This window comes from Schistocerca serialis, chromosome 1, assembly GCF_023864345.2.
Source record: "Schistocerca serialis cubense isolate TAMUIC-IGC-003099 chromosome 1, iqSchSeri2.2, whole genome shotgun sequence".
Classification (NCBI taxonomy): Eukaryota; Metazoa; Arthropoda; class Insecta; order Orthoptera; family Acrididae; genus Schistocerca; species Schistocerca serialis.
This window is the reverse complement of record NC_064638.1, coordinates 1,084,695,243-1,084,712,300: the sequence shown is the minus strand read 5'-3', so window position 1 is coordinate 1,084,712,300 and position 17,058 is coordinate 1,084,695,243. Positions and strand designations below refer to the sequence as shown.

Sequence of the window (17,058 nt, the reverse complement as noted above, 5' to 3'; positions counted from 1 at the left end):
ATTGCTCATTGTTAGTACAACCCATCTGGCGATCAGAGGGGAAGATCACCCTTACTCACGTAACTTAGTCAACCCCTCCAATATGAACTGTTATCTACAAGGCAACTCAGGATCTACGAGTACGTTTTCTTCTTAAAACCGAACCCTGACCGCAGAGCTGAAAAACGATCAGAAGCAACGGACTCTTAAGTGTTTCTCGCAATCGCAATGCTGCCCGAGAAGGACTAGTTCTGAATATTCAGAAACAGTCTGTAAGGCCTGTAACGGTTTTGCAGGGGAGATTGCGCTGAGAAATATCAGTTAAGAAAAAAATGGGAAATACTGCGCCGTTTCCGAGTTACTTAGCACTGAAGTTAGGCAATCAGGTCGTCTCGCGCGCAAATTCAAGCAGCCCGCCAGAGAGTGTTGTCAAACTTTTTCTACGTTTGGTTTCCTCAAACCGAACAAACGTAGCTTTTGCTCTCCTAGCTTATATTTAACGCTCACGAAAAGGGCACATTTTAATTGGTAAAGAGCATTTGAACAAGTGTGTAGATCAAGAACCCACAGATGCCTGTGCATTAACGCATTTTAGTGCGTGCAAGTACTTGAATTTAAGAGCGCAACAACCTGATTGGATAACCTCAATGCTAAGTAACTCAAAACTGGGCAATGTATCAATTATTTGGAATTTTTTTCTCAACGTATATCTCCCAGCACAATCAACCCTGGAACATCCTCACAAGCTTTTCACACAGTCTCTGACCACCCTGTATGTCTACCTTTCCTAAGAGCAGTGAGGAGAGTTATTTCTGGTGTTTCGACAAATATTCGTGATTTCGTATTTGCTATGTGTTGATTCAGACAGCCCAAATAAATACAGCTCATCACGTCTATAATCCGACTTTTAATATAGACAGGTATGTTGGTTTTTTCCCCATTACAAACAAAATGATTTTTTAAAAGGATTTATACCTGATAATTCCATAGAGTGGTCTCTTATTAGTCTAGTACGTTATTCGTGTTATCAACGGGTATTAACGAAAGCAGTAAAAGGCGAAGAAAACCATTACTCTGGTAGCGATAGCACCGCTTTGGCCCATGCTGACAGCTACCGCCAAGCAGTAGCGCTGCCCAGTCGATGCTGAGGTACTGGTTGTTCTTCGAATATTACTGCCCCTGTTAATACATGCCGATAAAACGAATATCACACTAGACTAATTTTAGACCGTTCTATGGAATGTACATGTAAACTTCCGCTGTAAAAATCATTTTGTTTAAATGGTTCAAATGGGTCAAAGCACTATGGGACGTAACATCTGAGGTCATCAGTCCCCTAGACGTAGAACTACTTAAACGTCACTAATCCAAGCACATACCACGCATCCATGCCCGAGGCAGGATTCGAACCTGCGGCCGTAGCAGCAGTGCGGTTCCGGACTGTAGCGCCTAGAACCACTCGGTCACATCGGCCGGCAATCATTTTGTATAACGGAAAAGATACCGACCCTTTCGATCGACGCTTGGCGTCACTTGGAAGACGTCCTTAGCATTATTTTCTGGGTCTGAATCTAGTTGTATATTGTTGTTAATGCTGTTGTTGTAGTGGTCTTCAGTCCAGACACTGGTTTGATGCAGCTCTCCATGCTACTCTATCCTGTGCAAGCTTCTTCATCTCCCAGTACCTACTGCAACCTACATCCTTCTGAATCTGTTTATTGTATTCATGCCTTGGTCTCCCTCTACGATTTTTACCCTCCACGCTGCCCTCCAATGCTAAATTGGTGATCCCTTGATGCCTCAGAACATGTCCAACCAACCGATCCATTCTTCTAGTCAAGGTGTGCCACAAATTTCTATTCTCCCCTATTCTATTCGATACCTCCTCATTAATTATGTGGTCCACCCATCTAATCTTCAGCATTATTCTTTAGCACCACATTTCGAAAGATTCTTTTCTCTTCTTGTCAAAACTATTTATCTTCCATGTTTCACTTCCATACATGGCTACAATCCACGCAAATACTATCACAAAAGACTTCCTGAGATTTAAATCTATACTCGACGTTAAAAAATTTCTCTCCTTCAGAAATGCTTCCCTTGCCATTGCCAGTCTACATTTTATATCTCTCTACTTCGACCATCATCGGTTATTTTGCTCCCCAAATAGCAAAATTCCTTTACTACTTTAAGTGTCTCATTTCGTAATCTAATTCCCTCAGCATCACCTGATTTAATTCGACTCCATTCCATTATCCTCGTTTTGTTCTTGTTGATGTTTATCTTATATCCTCCTTTCAACACGCTGTACATTCCGTTCAACTGCTCTTCCAGGTCCTTTGCTGTCTCTGACAGAATTAAAATGTCATTGATGAACCTCAAAGTTTTTATTTCTTCTCCATGGATTTCAATTCCTACTCCGAATTTTTCTTTTGTTTCCTTTACTGTATGCTCAGTATACACATTGAATAAAATTGGGGATAGGCTACAACCCTGTCTCAATTTCTTTCCAACCACTGCTTCCCTTTCATCCCCCTCGGCTCTTACAACTATCATCTGCTTTCTGTACAAATTGTAAATAGCCTTTCGCTCCCTGTATTTTACCCCTGCCACGTTCAGAATTTGAGAGAGAGTATTCCAGTCAGCATTGCCAAAAGCTTTCTTTAAGTCTACAAATGCTAGAAACGTAGGTTTGCCTTTCCATAACGTATCTTCTAAGATAAGTCGTAGGGTCCGTATTGCCTCACGTGTTCCAACATTTCTATGGAATTCGTGTTATCACCTGCCTCATATATCTTGCTCACCAGATGGTAGAGCTTTGTCAGGGCTAGCCCTCCCAAGGCTATCATTAGTTCTAATGGAATGTTGTCTATTCCCGGGGCCTTGTTTCGACTTACGTCTTTCAGTGCTCTGTCAAACTCTTCACGCAGTATCACATCTCCCATTTCATCTTCATCTACATGCTCTTCTATTTCCATAATATTGTCCTCAACTAAATCGCCCTTGTATATACCTTCCACCTTTCTGCTTTCCCTTCTTTGCTTAGAACTGGGTTTCCATCTGAGCTCTTCATATTCATACAAGTGGTTCTCCTTTCTCCAAAGGTCTCTTTAATTTTTCTGTAGGCTGTATCTATCTTACCCCTAGTGATAGAAGCCTCTACATCCTTACATTCGTCCTCTATCCATTCCTGTATAGCCATTTTCCACTTCCTGTCGATCTCATTTTTGAGGCGTTTGTATTCCTTTTTGCCTGCTTCATTTAGTAGATTTTTATATTTTCTTCTTTCATCAATTAAATTCAATATTTCCTCAGTTACCTAAGGATTTCTACAAGCTCTCGCCCTTATACCTACTTGATCCTCTGCTGCCTTCACTATTCCATTTCTCAAAGCTACTCACTCTTCATCTACTGTACTTCTTTCCCCCATTCTTGTCTATTGTTCCCTAATGCTCTCCCTGAAACTCTCCACAACCTCTGGTTCTGTCAGTTTATCCAGGTCCCATCTCCTTAAATTCCCACCCTTTTGCAGTTTCTTCAGTTTCAATCTACAGTTCATAACCAATAGATTGTGATCAGAGTCCACATCTACCCCTGCAAGTGTCTTACAATTTCAGACCTGGTTTCTAAATCTCTGTCTTACTTACTTACTCACTGGTCATACCGGATTCGAGAGTCCATTACCGCAGCAACATATTTTCGCCATCTTTCCCTGTCTTGGGCTATTTCCTTCCATTCCCCTTCAATACCTAGGCTCCTCAAATCAGCCTTCACATTGTCCTCCCATCTACACCTCGGTCTCCCCACAGGACGTTTTTCTTTCTAGGCGCCCTACCAGTACTCTGCGCGCTGCCCTGCCCTCATCCATTCGAGCTACGTGACCCGCCCATCGCAGCCTGCGTGATTTAATAATACAGATTATGTTAGGGCTTGAATAGAGTTCACGAACCTCTTCGTTATGCAGTTTTCGCCACTCTCCGCTAATGTCGTCCCTTTTTGCTCCGAAAATTGTCGACAAAATTTTGTTTTCAAATACTCGAAACGGCTTTTCATTTTGCACAGTGAGAGACCAAGTCTCACACCCATACAGCATAACTGGTAGAATAATAGTTTTTTATAGTCTAATCTTTAAATTCCTAGACAATATCCGTGATGAAAGTAATCTATTCAGTGAGAAGTAGCACGCATTTCCCGCCCGTAATCTCTTCTTCAGTTCGGATTCAATCTCATTTCTCGAAGTGATGTCCACTCCTAGATATTTAAATGTGTTCACTTTTTCAAACTGCATTTCTTGATCTACTACTGTTGGCATTCTAGTAGTAACCAGTTATTTAGTTTTGTCTTCACTTATCCTTAGATCTACATCTTCACTAGCCTTGATTAACGCATTCGCATTTGCTGTTACAGATTCTTTCCTATCGCTAATGATGTTTAGATCATCTGCATACCCTAATATCTTAATATTTCAATATAACTCCACACCCTCTGAATTATCTGCTGCCATTCGTACAATATATTCTAGGACTAAATTAAAAAGTAGCGGAGACAGGGCATCTCCCTGCTTAAGTCCGTTCTTTAATACAAATTCTTCTGACTCCAAATTCCCCACGCGTACTCTACCTTTAGTGTTTTTCAAACTCGCTTCTATAAGTCTAACATACTTCTTTGGTATTCCAAGTTCCAAAAGAATTCTGTACAATTTTGAATTCAGTACTGAATCATATGCTTTTGTAAAATCTATGAAAAGATTATGAACTGGTTTATTGTATTCCCATTTCTTTTCCAAAATTTGAAGTAGGGTGAATATTTGGACTATAGTTGATCTGTTTCTCCGAAAGCTTACCATTATATAATCTATCTGAAACCTTCCAGAATCTCCCGGCCTCTCCCATGTATACAACCTTCTTTCACGATTCTCGAACCAAGTGTTAGCTATGATTAAGTTATACTCTGTGCAAAATTCTACCATACGGCATCCTCATTCATTCCAACTATTTTTCCTTCTCTTCCTTTTCCTACTACCGAATTCCAGTCACCCATTACTATTAAATTTTCGTCTCCCGTCACCATCTGATTAATTTCTTTTATCTCATAATACATGCAGAGCTAGTTGGCATATAAACTTGTACTACTGTGCCAGGTGTGGGCCTCGTATCTATCTTGGCCATAATAATGCGTTCACTATCCTGTTTGTAGAAGCTTACCCGCACTCCTATTTTTTTATTCATTATTAAACCTACTCCTGCATTACCCCTATTTGATTTTGTATTTATAACCCTGTATTCACCTGACCAGAAGTCTTATTCCTCCTGCCACCAAACTTCACTAATTCCCACTATATATAACTTTAACCTATCCATTTCCCTTTTTTAATTTTCTAACCTACCTGCCCAAGTAATGGATCTAACATTCCACGCTCCGATCCGTACAACGCCAGTTTTCTTTCTCCTTATAACGACGTCCTCTCGAGTAGTCCCCGCCCGGAGATCCGAATGGGGGACTATTTTCCCTCCGGAATATTTTACCCAAGAGGACGCAATCATCATGTAACCATACTGTAAAGCTGCATGCCCTCGGCAAAAATTACAGCTGTAGTTTTCCCTTGCTTTCAGTCGTTCGCAGTACCAGTACAGCAAGGCCGTTTTGGTTAGTGTTACAAGGCCAGATCAGTCAATCATCCAGACTGTTGCCCCTGCAACTACTGAAAAGGCTGCTGCCCCTCTTCAGGGACCACACGTTTGTCTGGCCTCTCAACAGATACCCCTCCGCTGTGGTTGCACCTACAGTACGGCTATCTGTATCGCTGAGGCACGCAAGCCTTCCCACCAACGGTAAGGTCCATGGTTCATTGCCGAGGAAGGGGGGGGGGGGGTTGCACATTGTGAAAACGAAACAGCAAATAGCAAATATCCGCCGAAACACCAGAGGAAATGCGCCTGCCGACTTTTAAGAGAGACACCCTACATACTATAAATAACATTAGACAAGGCAAAATTGAAAGAAGACACGAAAGCATTTCAGAGGCTTCCTGCTAGATTCGTTACCGGTAGGTTGCATCAACAGAAACGCTCTGTGAAGTGTAAATACTAGGAGGGAAGAACACATTATACTCGCGAACCACAATTGCGACAGACTGCAGAACAATCTTACTGCCACTAATATACGTCTCACCTATGAAAAGACACTAAGGGAAATGAGGGCTCCTACGGAAGCATACACAGACGTTTCTTCCTCGCTCCATTTTCGAGGGGATCAGAAACGGATTGGCTAGCAGTATTACGAAGTACCTCGTCAACGCACTGTACGGTGTCTTGCAGAGTATAATTGTGTATATTGATGTAGTTAAATACGTACTAGTTGCTGACAAGCGAGATACACAGAAGAGTGGAAAAGACAATTCAATGTCAGATTACGACCTGCTTCGCTTTAGGAAAGGTAATAGCACCACAAAGTTATAATTAGTCTTCTCAGTTTACAAGCCGCATCATTTCTAGTAAAACACTCGAGCTCTCAACAACTGTCTCCGCCATCATCATCATCAACAGTTGAAATCACTGACTGCCGGGCTGGCATAGTATTCTGTTTAAGACTCCGAGGACACACCACGAAGGTAATTCTGAAGTTGCGCTTCCTAGTAATTATACTCGTATTTCATAGGTTTTCAGCGTAATTTTAGTAACGCATGATTGCCCTCATTTTGATTCGCTCAGCTAGTCCGTAGTTTCATCGTAACTATCAACTTGTGATACTCTTCTAATCTGCTTGCCATAAGAAGAGAAAGTTTTGTTTCTCGTTAAAGCTATTACTGGAGCGCTGAAACTAGGCTCGACTTTGGTAACTCCAGAGTAACCCACGAACCTCCAACTGGGACAGATGGCGACCGTCCATTCTGTGGTTTCTTTCCATATTTGAAGTACGCACCAGTACAGGCTCATAGTACACTACTGGCCATTAAAATTGCTACACCACGAAGATGACGTGCTACAGACGCGAAACTTTACCGACAGGAAGAAGATGCTGTGATATGCAAGTGATCAGGTTTTCAGAGCATTCACTCAAGGTTGGCGCCGGTGGCGACACCTACAAAGTGCTGACATGAGGAAAGTTTCCAACCGACTTCTCATATACAAACAGCAGTTGACCGGCGATGCCTGGTGAAACATTGTTGTAATGTCTCCTGTAAGAAGGAGAAATGCGTACCATCACATTTCCGACTTTGATGAAGGTCAGATTGTAGCCTATCGCGATTGCGGTTTATCGTATCACGACATTGCTGCTCGCGTTCGTCGAGATCCAATGACTGTTAGCAGAGTATGGAATCGGTGGGTTCGGGAGGGTAACACGGAACGCCGTGCTGGATCCCAACGGCCACGTATCGCTAGTAGTCGAGGTGACAGGCACCTTATCCGCATGGCTGCAACGGATCGTGCAGCCACGTCTCGATCATTGAGTCAACAGATTTGGACGTTTCCAAGACAACAACCATCTGCACGAACAGTTCGACGACGTTTGCAGCAGCATGGACTATCAGCTCGGGGACCGTGGCTGCGGTTACCCTTGACGCTGCATCACAGACAGGAGCGCCTGCGATGGTGTACTCAATGACAAACCTGGGTGCACGAATGGCAAAACGTCGTTTTTTCGGACGAATCCAGGTTCTGTTTACAGAATCACGATGGTCACATCCGTGTTTGGTGACATCGCGGTGAATGCACATTGGAAGCATGTATTCGTCATCGCCATACTGGCGTATCACCCAGCGTGATGGTACGGGGTGCCATTTGTTACACGTTTCGGTCACCTCTTGATCGCATTGGCGGCACATTGAACAGTGGACATTACATTTCAGATTTGTTACGACCCGTGACTCTACCCTTCATTCGATCCCCACGAAACCCTACATTTCGGCAGGATAATGCACGACCACATGTTGCAGGTCCAGTACAGGCCTTTCTGGATACAGAAAATGTTCGACTGCTGCCCTGGCTAGCACATTCTCTAGATGTCTCACCGACTAATCTTGGTGAACTGTGGCATCGTGTTGAAGCTGCATGGGCAGCTGTACCTGTACACGCCATCCAAGCTCTGTTTGACTCAATGCCCAGGCGTATCAAGGCCGTTATTACGGCCAGAGGTGGTTGTTCTGGGTACTGATTTCTCAGGATCTATGCACCCAAATTGCGTGAAAATGTAATCACAAGTCAGTTCTAGTAAAATATATTTCTCCAATGAATACCCGTTCATCATCTGCATTTCTTCTTGGTGTAGCAATTTCAATGGCCAGTAGTGATTAATTAAGTAGTCTAAAAATTTGCTTTATTATTCTAATGGATATGCATTCATCATGAAGACGATTAACTTTCAGCTACTCTTCAGTGGTCACAGAATTCGTAAAATATTTTTCATAGCTTAGTGTATGAACTGCAACCACGGTGATAACAGACGTGAGCGGGACTCGAACCTCGACCGTTGCCTTTCGCAGGCAAGTCGTGTACCGAATCAGTTATCCAGCCACGACTCACCACTTGCCGTCACAGCTACACGTCCCCCAGTACCTCATTTCCTACCCTGCGGTACTAGCACTCCTGGAGGAATGGATAAAGCGGAGAAATTATTTAACCACGGCGGGTTAGAGTGTTTCCGGTACTTGAACGTGGGACTAATGCCATTCGCGAGCACGTGCTCTAGCATCTCATACATCGAAGCACGTCAGACGACGGCGCTCGCATGAAGCTGGGTAACTGGATAACTCAATCGATTAGCAGTTGGCCGCGAACGGCAAAGGGCCAAGGTTCGGGTCCCTGTCCGGCACATAGTTTTAATCTGCCAGAAAGTTCCAAATCGGCGCACACTATGCTGCAGAGTGAAATTTCGTTTTGTTTCATGATGTCGTTTAGAACTAATTGCTTTAGTCCTCCTAGGAGTTCCTGTGAGGTGCCATTTGTAGCCATGGGTGATGGTCATAAATATTTGGAAGTATCCAGAGGCGCTGTTCTGTCGTAGTCCGAAAGTGTATAACACAGAAACGCAGACAGAAATGCGTCTTCAGTGTTCCACGCTGTATATACTTTCTGGAGAGAATATCGAACACTTTGGTAGCTCAATAAGGTATTACACGGCCTGAACTTTGCTGTTTCTGAGGTGATAATGGATACTCAAAAAAATGGTTCAAACGGCTCTGAGCACTATGGGACTTAACGTCTGAGGTCATCAGTTCCATAGAACTTAGAACTACTTAAACCTAACTAACCTCAGGCACCACACACATGCACGCCCGAGGCAGGATTCGAACCTGCGACCGTAGCGGTCGCGCTGTTCCAGACTGTAGCGCCTAGAACCACTCGGCCACCCCGGCCGGCAATGGATACTTGTTAAGAGTTCAAGCAAGGTCAGTGCTGACGGATCAACTGTTGACTTTTGCCTCGGGATCTCTGCTTGGGCGATTTTTCTGACCTTTCGCCAGCACGAGTGGCCGGCAATGTCAAGGTTTCATCCTCCATTGCTGGCGGCGGACTGGGCAATGAAAGGTGGACGTCTGACAATGCCAGTCAGTCGTGCTGACGTAACACAAGAATAGCTGTTAAATAAACGTCAGTCAAGGGCACCGAGACAAAAGCTGACGGGCAATATGTCAACAGATGGCCACGAAAACGTCAAATTGATGGTGGACAACAGATTGCGTACCGTTAGGGGTGTGCTAGACGGGCGTCTCCCCGTCGTCGGTGTCGGGGTCGCTCTGGCTGTCGCTGAGGCCGTCGGCGGCGCCTGTGAGCAGCGGCCGCTGCGCCTCCGCCTCCGCTTCCGCCCCCGCGCCGTAGTGCAGCAGCAGCGCCGGCTCGCTGTGGTTGCGGTCTGGCGGGAAGCCGCCCCCACCGCCGCCGCCGACAACGTCTCCTCCGCCTTCGCCGCTGCAGCAGTTCTCGATACACGGGCACGACGAGCTGCTGTCCTTGCTGCTCTTGCACGGGCTCTGGTCCGCGATCACCTAGAAACGGACGCGGTATCAAAAATGCTGAGACTAACTGGAGAAAATAAATACTGGCACATACAGTAATCCTCGACGTACAGCCTAGTGAAAAACTTCTAGACGACCTGAGCTCAGCAGTTATCCACCCAGTTCACAAAAAAAAGCAAACGAGATCACGGTAACTCATATAAAATTTTGTGCCAAGATCCTCGAACGACACGTGACGAGATAGCTGGCAATGAGTTGGCAGATTATTAAGCAGAGTTCAGAGGATGGAGATCCTCCGCTGAACAAATACAAAACCACAAGACCATCCTCCAATAGCTTTAGAAAACTGTGTTTCCGAATTCCAAACGGATATGAACAAAACCAGTGATGCATTTGATAACGTGAACTACAAGTGGTACAACCATGATAGACACATGTAACTTTTTAGGTGTCTGGAGTGGGCACAAAACGTCTGATTGGAGGAAAAGCACTGGCAAGGAGTAAAGTGCCAAGGTTTCGATGCAGTTTAATGGTGGGACCCTTGCGATTGGTAGAGACAGTTTCCACAAAATAAGAGGAACGCTCCTATTGGTCGAAAAAAGCCATTACGTGGAGAACGAAACAACCCAGGTGGGGAGACAGTTCGGCTATGAGAAAGACGAGATGGAAATTTTCAGAGACTCTTCTCTGAACTGGGGTATAGTGCAGAACATGGTGCATAATGCTCTGTACGACGCAGACACTGCGTTCACAGCAGCTGACATCCAGCTAGAAATTAGCTGTAGCATCGTTGAGCTCCAACTGTGGAGAAACGAACAAGCCAGTTAGTTAATTGTTCTTGCGAGAACTCAGAGGGCATTATAATATGCATGCTACTCCTGCCATGCACATATATATCGCCATAGTCTGAGACTAGGGATGAGTTCATGTTTTCTCGCATATCGAGAAACATGGGGAGAATATCTGCTGGAAAATTGAGCAGAGGTTTAATTAGTTTTATAGGAATTCCAGAGGGCGAGAGCAACCAGGCAGATGACAGCACATTGCAGCTAAGGTAAATACTGGATACATAGGCGTAAACTCATTGATTCACCAGCTTGTGTCCTCTGTAAACTCGAGCGACCTTGGGTAATCTTTTGCTCAACGTGTCACAAAACTAACCACCCTTCGTAGACTTGATTGTCACCCAAAAATAGTACACACAAGTTTTCAATGATTCCATCTTCCGGCCCGTTGGAGAAGATGTACTCGGTATACAGCATCTGAGGAGACCCCGGCCTGAAAATACTGTGGTCTGAAGGGCCGGGCTGGCGGCAGACCAATGGCAGCTGCTCACAAAACGCTAGCAGCTGTCTACTTCATTCACTACCCCGCGAGTAGAGTACTGAAGAAAATTTAATATTATTAGAAACATTTTAAAACAAGACGCTTTTAGCTTCCTGTCTATAAATGGGTAGTGCTGTTTTTGTTTCTATGGATGGTCATTGCAAGATTGACCTTAGCTGACTTTTTTTTTTAATTTGACTTGCCAAGTTTTATTCGCTTTTTCAGTATTGTCGCACTGTTGTCTGGTCCTGGCCATGCAGAGTGGCCGAGTGTTGTGAGGCGTCATGTCACGGACTGTGCGGCCCCTCGAGCATGGGTGTCTGTGTTGTTCTTAGCATAACTGATGACCTACGCAGTTTGGTCCCTTAGGAAACACACATATCTGAACATTTGTCTGGTTCTGACTGTGTTTTCCATTACAATGGTTATAGATCCCCTGCCAAATTGTTAAAAAATTGTGTGAGTCAAATTGTGTGCGGGAATATGTGTAAAGGTGTTATAACCTGGGGTTCTGCCATTATTTACTGCCATTGCGTTTAAGAAGCGTTTCTACACATATGCATACGTACCCATACAGGGTGTTACAAAAAGGTACGGCCAAACTTTCACGAAACATTCCTCAAACACAAATAAAGAAATATGTTATGTGGACATGTGTCCGGAAACGCTTAATTCCCATGTTAGAGCTCATTTTAGTTTCTTCCACCTACGCTCAATGGAACACGTTATCATGGTTTCATACGGGATACTCTACCTGTGCTGCTACAACATGTGCCTTTACAAGTACGACACATGTGGTTCATGCACGATGGAGCTCCTGCACATTTCAGTCGAAGTGTTCGTACGCTTCTCAACAACAGATTCGGTGACCGATGGATTGGTGGAGACGGACCAATTCCATGGCCTCCACGCTCTCCTGACCTCAACCCTCTTGGCTTTCATTTATGGGGGCATTCGAAAGCTCTTGTCTACGCAACACCGGTACCAAATGTAGAGACTCTTCGTGCTCGTATTGTGGACGGCTGTGATACAATACGCCATTCTCCAGGGCTGCATCAGCGCATCAGGGATTCCATGCGACGGAGGGTGGATGCATGTATCCTCGCTGACGGAGGACATTGTGAACATTTCCTGTAAAAAAGTGTTTGAAATCACGCTGGTACGTTCTGTTGCTGTGTGTTTCCATTTCATGATTAATGTGATTTGAAGAAAAGTAATAAAATGAGCTCTAACATGGAAAGTAAGCGTTTCCGGACACATGTCCACATAACATATTTTCTTTCTTTGTGTGTGAGGAATGTTTCCTGAAAGTTTGGCAGTACCTCTTTGTAACACCCTGTATATGTGCACACTACTAGGTTATATGCCATTCCGAGTGTGCGTTTGGTGTCGACATTAAATACTACAAGTGTATTTTCTGCGGTATTTAATTTAAAATTAGTCCCTGTTGTTATAGTTTCTCAAGCTGGCTGTATAAAATGTTAATAGCTATTTCATTTAATATTATCAGCTTTTATCGATTTACAAATGTCTATTTAGAATCCTCAAAAGCTTTCTCTCGTCTAGGGCGAAGTTCTATTAAGTATGCTCCATGTGTCAGCCTGGAACTTTCCGTGCATATCGTACACTTGTTATTGTCTTATGAGAGTTTTAGTTGCCATGTATTGACAGTTTAATGTTCTGAAGAATTTGTAAAATAGCGTCTTCTTACCAGGCAGTGTGCATGACAGGACTGTTGGTGGCTGAAGCTAGCTGCTTATTGTAAACTGGATGCATTAATGAACATTTTATAAATTCTTTCAGTGCATTCAGAGCACATGATTCTAATTCTCATGTACTTACTTAAACACGATGGCAATAAACTTGTATAAATTCTATTGTTTTCTATAAAAAGCAGCACTTACCTTGAGGGGAGGGGGGGGGGGGGACAAGGGAGGGGTGGGGGTGGGGATAAATGGGTTTCAGAGGCAGTTGTCACTGCCAGCTCCTACCTCTCTACCCTTACAATTAACTAGAGAACGACTACTAAACTGACAGATGATAACAACACAGGTAAAAAAGAAGTACAGCAGCCAACAGGTGGCACAAACAAGCTAAAAAAGATAAATAAAAAACCGACTTCCACATTAGTTCTCACATAGCCAGTATCGAATCAGTGCTGTGTGCCTATACATCTGCAGTAAATCAGGGGCTTAGGTCGGTTGTAATGGAACAACATCATGAAACTTCCTGGCAGATTAAAACTGTGTGCCCGACCGAGACTCGAACTCGGGACCTTTGCCTTTCGCGGGCAAGTGCTCTACCAACTGAGCCACCGAAGCACGACTCACGGCCGGTACTCACAGCTTTACTTCTGCCAGTACCTCGTCTCCTACCTTCCAAACTTTACAGAAGCTCTCCTGCGAACCTTGCAGAACTAGCACTCCTGAAAGAAAGGATATAGGGGAGACATGGCTTAGCCACAGCCTGGGGGATGTTTCCAGAATGAGATTTTCACTCTGCAGCGGAGTTGGTAGAGCACTTGCCCGCGAAAGGCAAAGGTCCCGAGTTCGAGTCTCGGTCGGGCACACAGTTTTAATGTGCCAGGAAGTTTCATATCAGCGCACACTCCGCTGCAGAGTGAAAATCTCATTCTGTGAACAACATCATGTTGTTCAACACAAATCCAGGCTGCAATAGCTGTAACATTTTCAAGAAAGAAGTACTTTAGTTACATTATCGACAAAAAACATAGCAATAGGTCAGTTAAACTATTGATAGAACCTTTGTTGGTAGCGGAGATGCCTAACAGCTCCACAAAGGCTTCGAAATTTGCACTTCTGGTGGACCTAGGAGAGCGTGCCAGATTTCAAAGAGAATGAAATCAGCATGTTTCCTATATAATGTTTAGTTATGAATTTTAATAAAATCAGTGTCCCAGAATACAAATAACGACGAGACCAATTAATTTCAAAGAGAATGAAATCAGCATGTTTCCTATATAATGTTTAGTTATGAATTTTAATAAAATCAGTGTCCCAGAATACAAATAACGACGAGACCAATTAATTTCTATGTAAATGAATCAGATCATGGAGATTTCGCATGGTTCGAATGGCTCTGAGCACTATGGGACTTAACATCTGAAGTCATCAGTCCCCTAGACTTAGAACTACTTAAACCTAACTAATCTAAGGACATCACACACATCCATGCCCGAGGCAGGATTCGAACCTTCGACCGTAGCAGCAGCGCGGTTCCGGACTGAAGCGCCTAGAACCGCTCGGCCACAACGGCGGCTCATGAAGATTTAATGGTGTCGCTAAAGGAAGGACGTTGGTCGCCAAATGCTTGACAACTGTCCTAATGAGGAGACTGGGGCAGGTTGTCAGAAAAGTTGGGATGCACACTTCAATGAGTACAGACTGAATAATGAGTCTTAATTATATCAATAAATGAATACTGACAACTGCAAAGACACCAATAAAATCCCGGAAACTATGGCCAGCCGCGCGGGATTAGCCGAGCGGTCTAGGGCGATGCAGTCATGGACTGTGCGGCTGGTCCCGGCGGAGGGTGTGTGTGTTTGTCCTTAGGATAATTTAGGTTAAGTAGTCTGTAAGCTTAGGGGCTGATGACCTTAGCAGTTAGGTCCCATAAGATTTCACACACATTTGAGCATTTTTTGAAACTATGTCCAGGAACTATTCATCCTACTCAGAGTATTGTGGTTGGACTGTGGTTTGTGTTGAGACATCCAGAAAGCAGCAGCGACTGAGAAATGAAACTTGTGACAACCCACCATACAACCCGCGAGGCATCTTGCCCCAGTCTCTCCTACTTGATGTGGGCTTGGCTGCAGCTCTACTTTTCGAATTTTGTCGATCGCATGTGCCACAGTTTTCGATATATTTGCAAGCTACTACAAGGCACGATCATGAAATATAAATTATCCCCTTGGAAAAAAATCTAACACTAAGAGTGAAACACGCTATCCGACACATTTTCCCCAACAGTGGAGTTCTTCCATCATTATCCACAATGTTACGGGATATATAGTATATAGTAAGTTTGAGAGATTGCAGGGCACTCTCACTTCTAATTCGGAGTTATACCACTTCATGTTCTTAGGAAAGATGATATTCATTACTGTTAGACTCCATACATCATGATGAAATGGTGGGCAGTAGTTAAGGCTCTTGCTTGTGTGCTCTGGGGAAGGAATAACAGTAAGCTTTACGTGTGTTCAAAGGAATAGGGTGCCAATTTAAATGACTGCAGTAAAAGCACGGCGACGGTGGGCCAAGGGAAGCGCGTTTTTTCTGTGGATCCTGAGTGGGAACATTTCCGGAGGGCCGAGTTCCGTGGTCTTACTGTGCAGACACATTGGTTGGCGCTAGTCGAGAGGCAACCGTGTCCAGGTAGACTGACTAGCGCCGAGAAGTCACTGCTGCAATGGCCAGCGCATTGTAGATGGCCAATAAAGCAGAGGATGGGTCCTTGGTAGTCAGGAAGCTGACAAGACAACTGTGAGCGCTCTGCGAATTTCCATGGGACAGGTCACTGGCGCCCAACGTCCAGACTCTGTTTCAAATCATATTTGTGAAAGTATGAGGCTTTTAGCGAGTTTATGGCTGTTCTTTGAAAACTTCGAAATGGACGCAACAGGGGAGATAACAAGCTTGTTATGGAGGGCTGTGGTTCCATCCTGGTCATGTTGTTAGCAAAAGACGCGGGGTAGACGTGTGAGAAAGAGACCGCGAAGCTGAATTTTTTTTCTTTTTCCCAGTTAATTTTAAAGTTTATGATTGGTCAAATCGATGTATGCAGAGCAAGGGGCGCTCTTTCAGCTTAGAATGCTGTGCTCCAGCTCGTGATTGGCTTGTGCCAAAGTGGGGGAAGTCTAAGAAGTAAATAGGCTTTTGCTACCGAGCTGAGGAGGAAAGCGGATAGAAAGAGAAGATCACTCTTGTACTGGTGCTTCGCTTGTAAAGAACTGCAGGTGTCTACCTAAACGGTGAGACTTGTGTCCTTTGCTAGTGTGCCAGTCACCATCTGAACTGTCAGAGGTAATGCTTCTAGCATCACGTACACGAGTGATGCGTGGGTGTACTTATTTGTCTCGAGTCGGCCATCTAAACATTTGACATATTCCGTGGCATGGAGTAAAATTGGTTTCGCAGACCGGCAAACGGGTCCACCTGCACACTGGAATCCACTGGGGTTTCAGAGGCTCATAGGGAAGTACCTGCACTCCGAATTAACCAAATGCGAGACCGCGTACTTGCGTTTTTCGGGCGCGTGTCATTAATAATAGATTGTGTTCGTCCAAGACTTCAGTCGTCGAACGCATCGTGGTGTGCCGTCCTGACCAGCAGGAGGGTAAAGTATTTGCTGCTACAGTGTAGAGCTCCAATATATGTTTTTCAGCATCCTTTCTTTCGATCCATGTTTTTGTTTTCTTTTTTGGAGTAGTATAGATGCTTGATGGTGGCGTAGTGTTTGTGCCATAATCCAGATTCACGTGTATGAAGTCAAATAAAGCGATTAGTCTTCCAGTTAGCGTCGTGTGTCGATCCCCAGCTGATCACTTTGTCCACCATAGACCCCATGTTAGTGAAAGCGTTTGTCAAATAAAAATGTTTGTGTGACGTTTCTTTAGTCATTTTTGTGGTCTTGTGATGTTAAGGATGAATAAATATAATGTCATTTATATCTGAACTTCACCCTGTGTTCTGATTAACAGTACCTTCCCATTTTTATTAAAGTCGAGATTCTAAAAGAGAGTAGCAAGCTTGCAAGTTGTTATGGCCCAATGA

The 17,058-nt window shown here is 44.2% G+C and overlaps 1 protein-coding gene across 1 annotated transcript in view; it reads right to left on the bottom strand.

The window, feature by feature from the left end:
* LOC126416031 (guanylate cyclase 32E) overlaps window positions 1-17,058 on the bottom strand; it is an 809,394-nt gene that overhangs the window by 8,187 nt on the left and 784,149 nt on the right. The window contains exon 24 of the mRNA XM_050083488.1: window positions 9,664-9,964. Coding sequence (XP_049939445.1) covers window positions 9,677-9,964 — 288 coding nt within the window. The 3' untranslated portion in view covers window positions 9,664-9,676. The remainder of the gene's footprint in view (window positions 1-9,663; window positions 9,965-17,058) is intronic.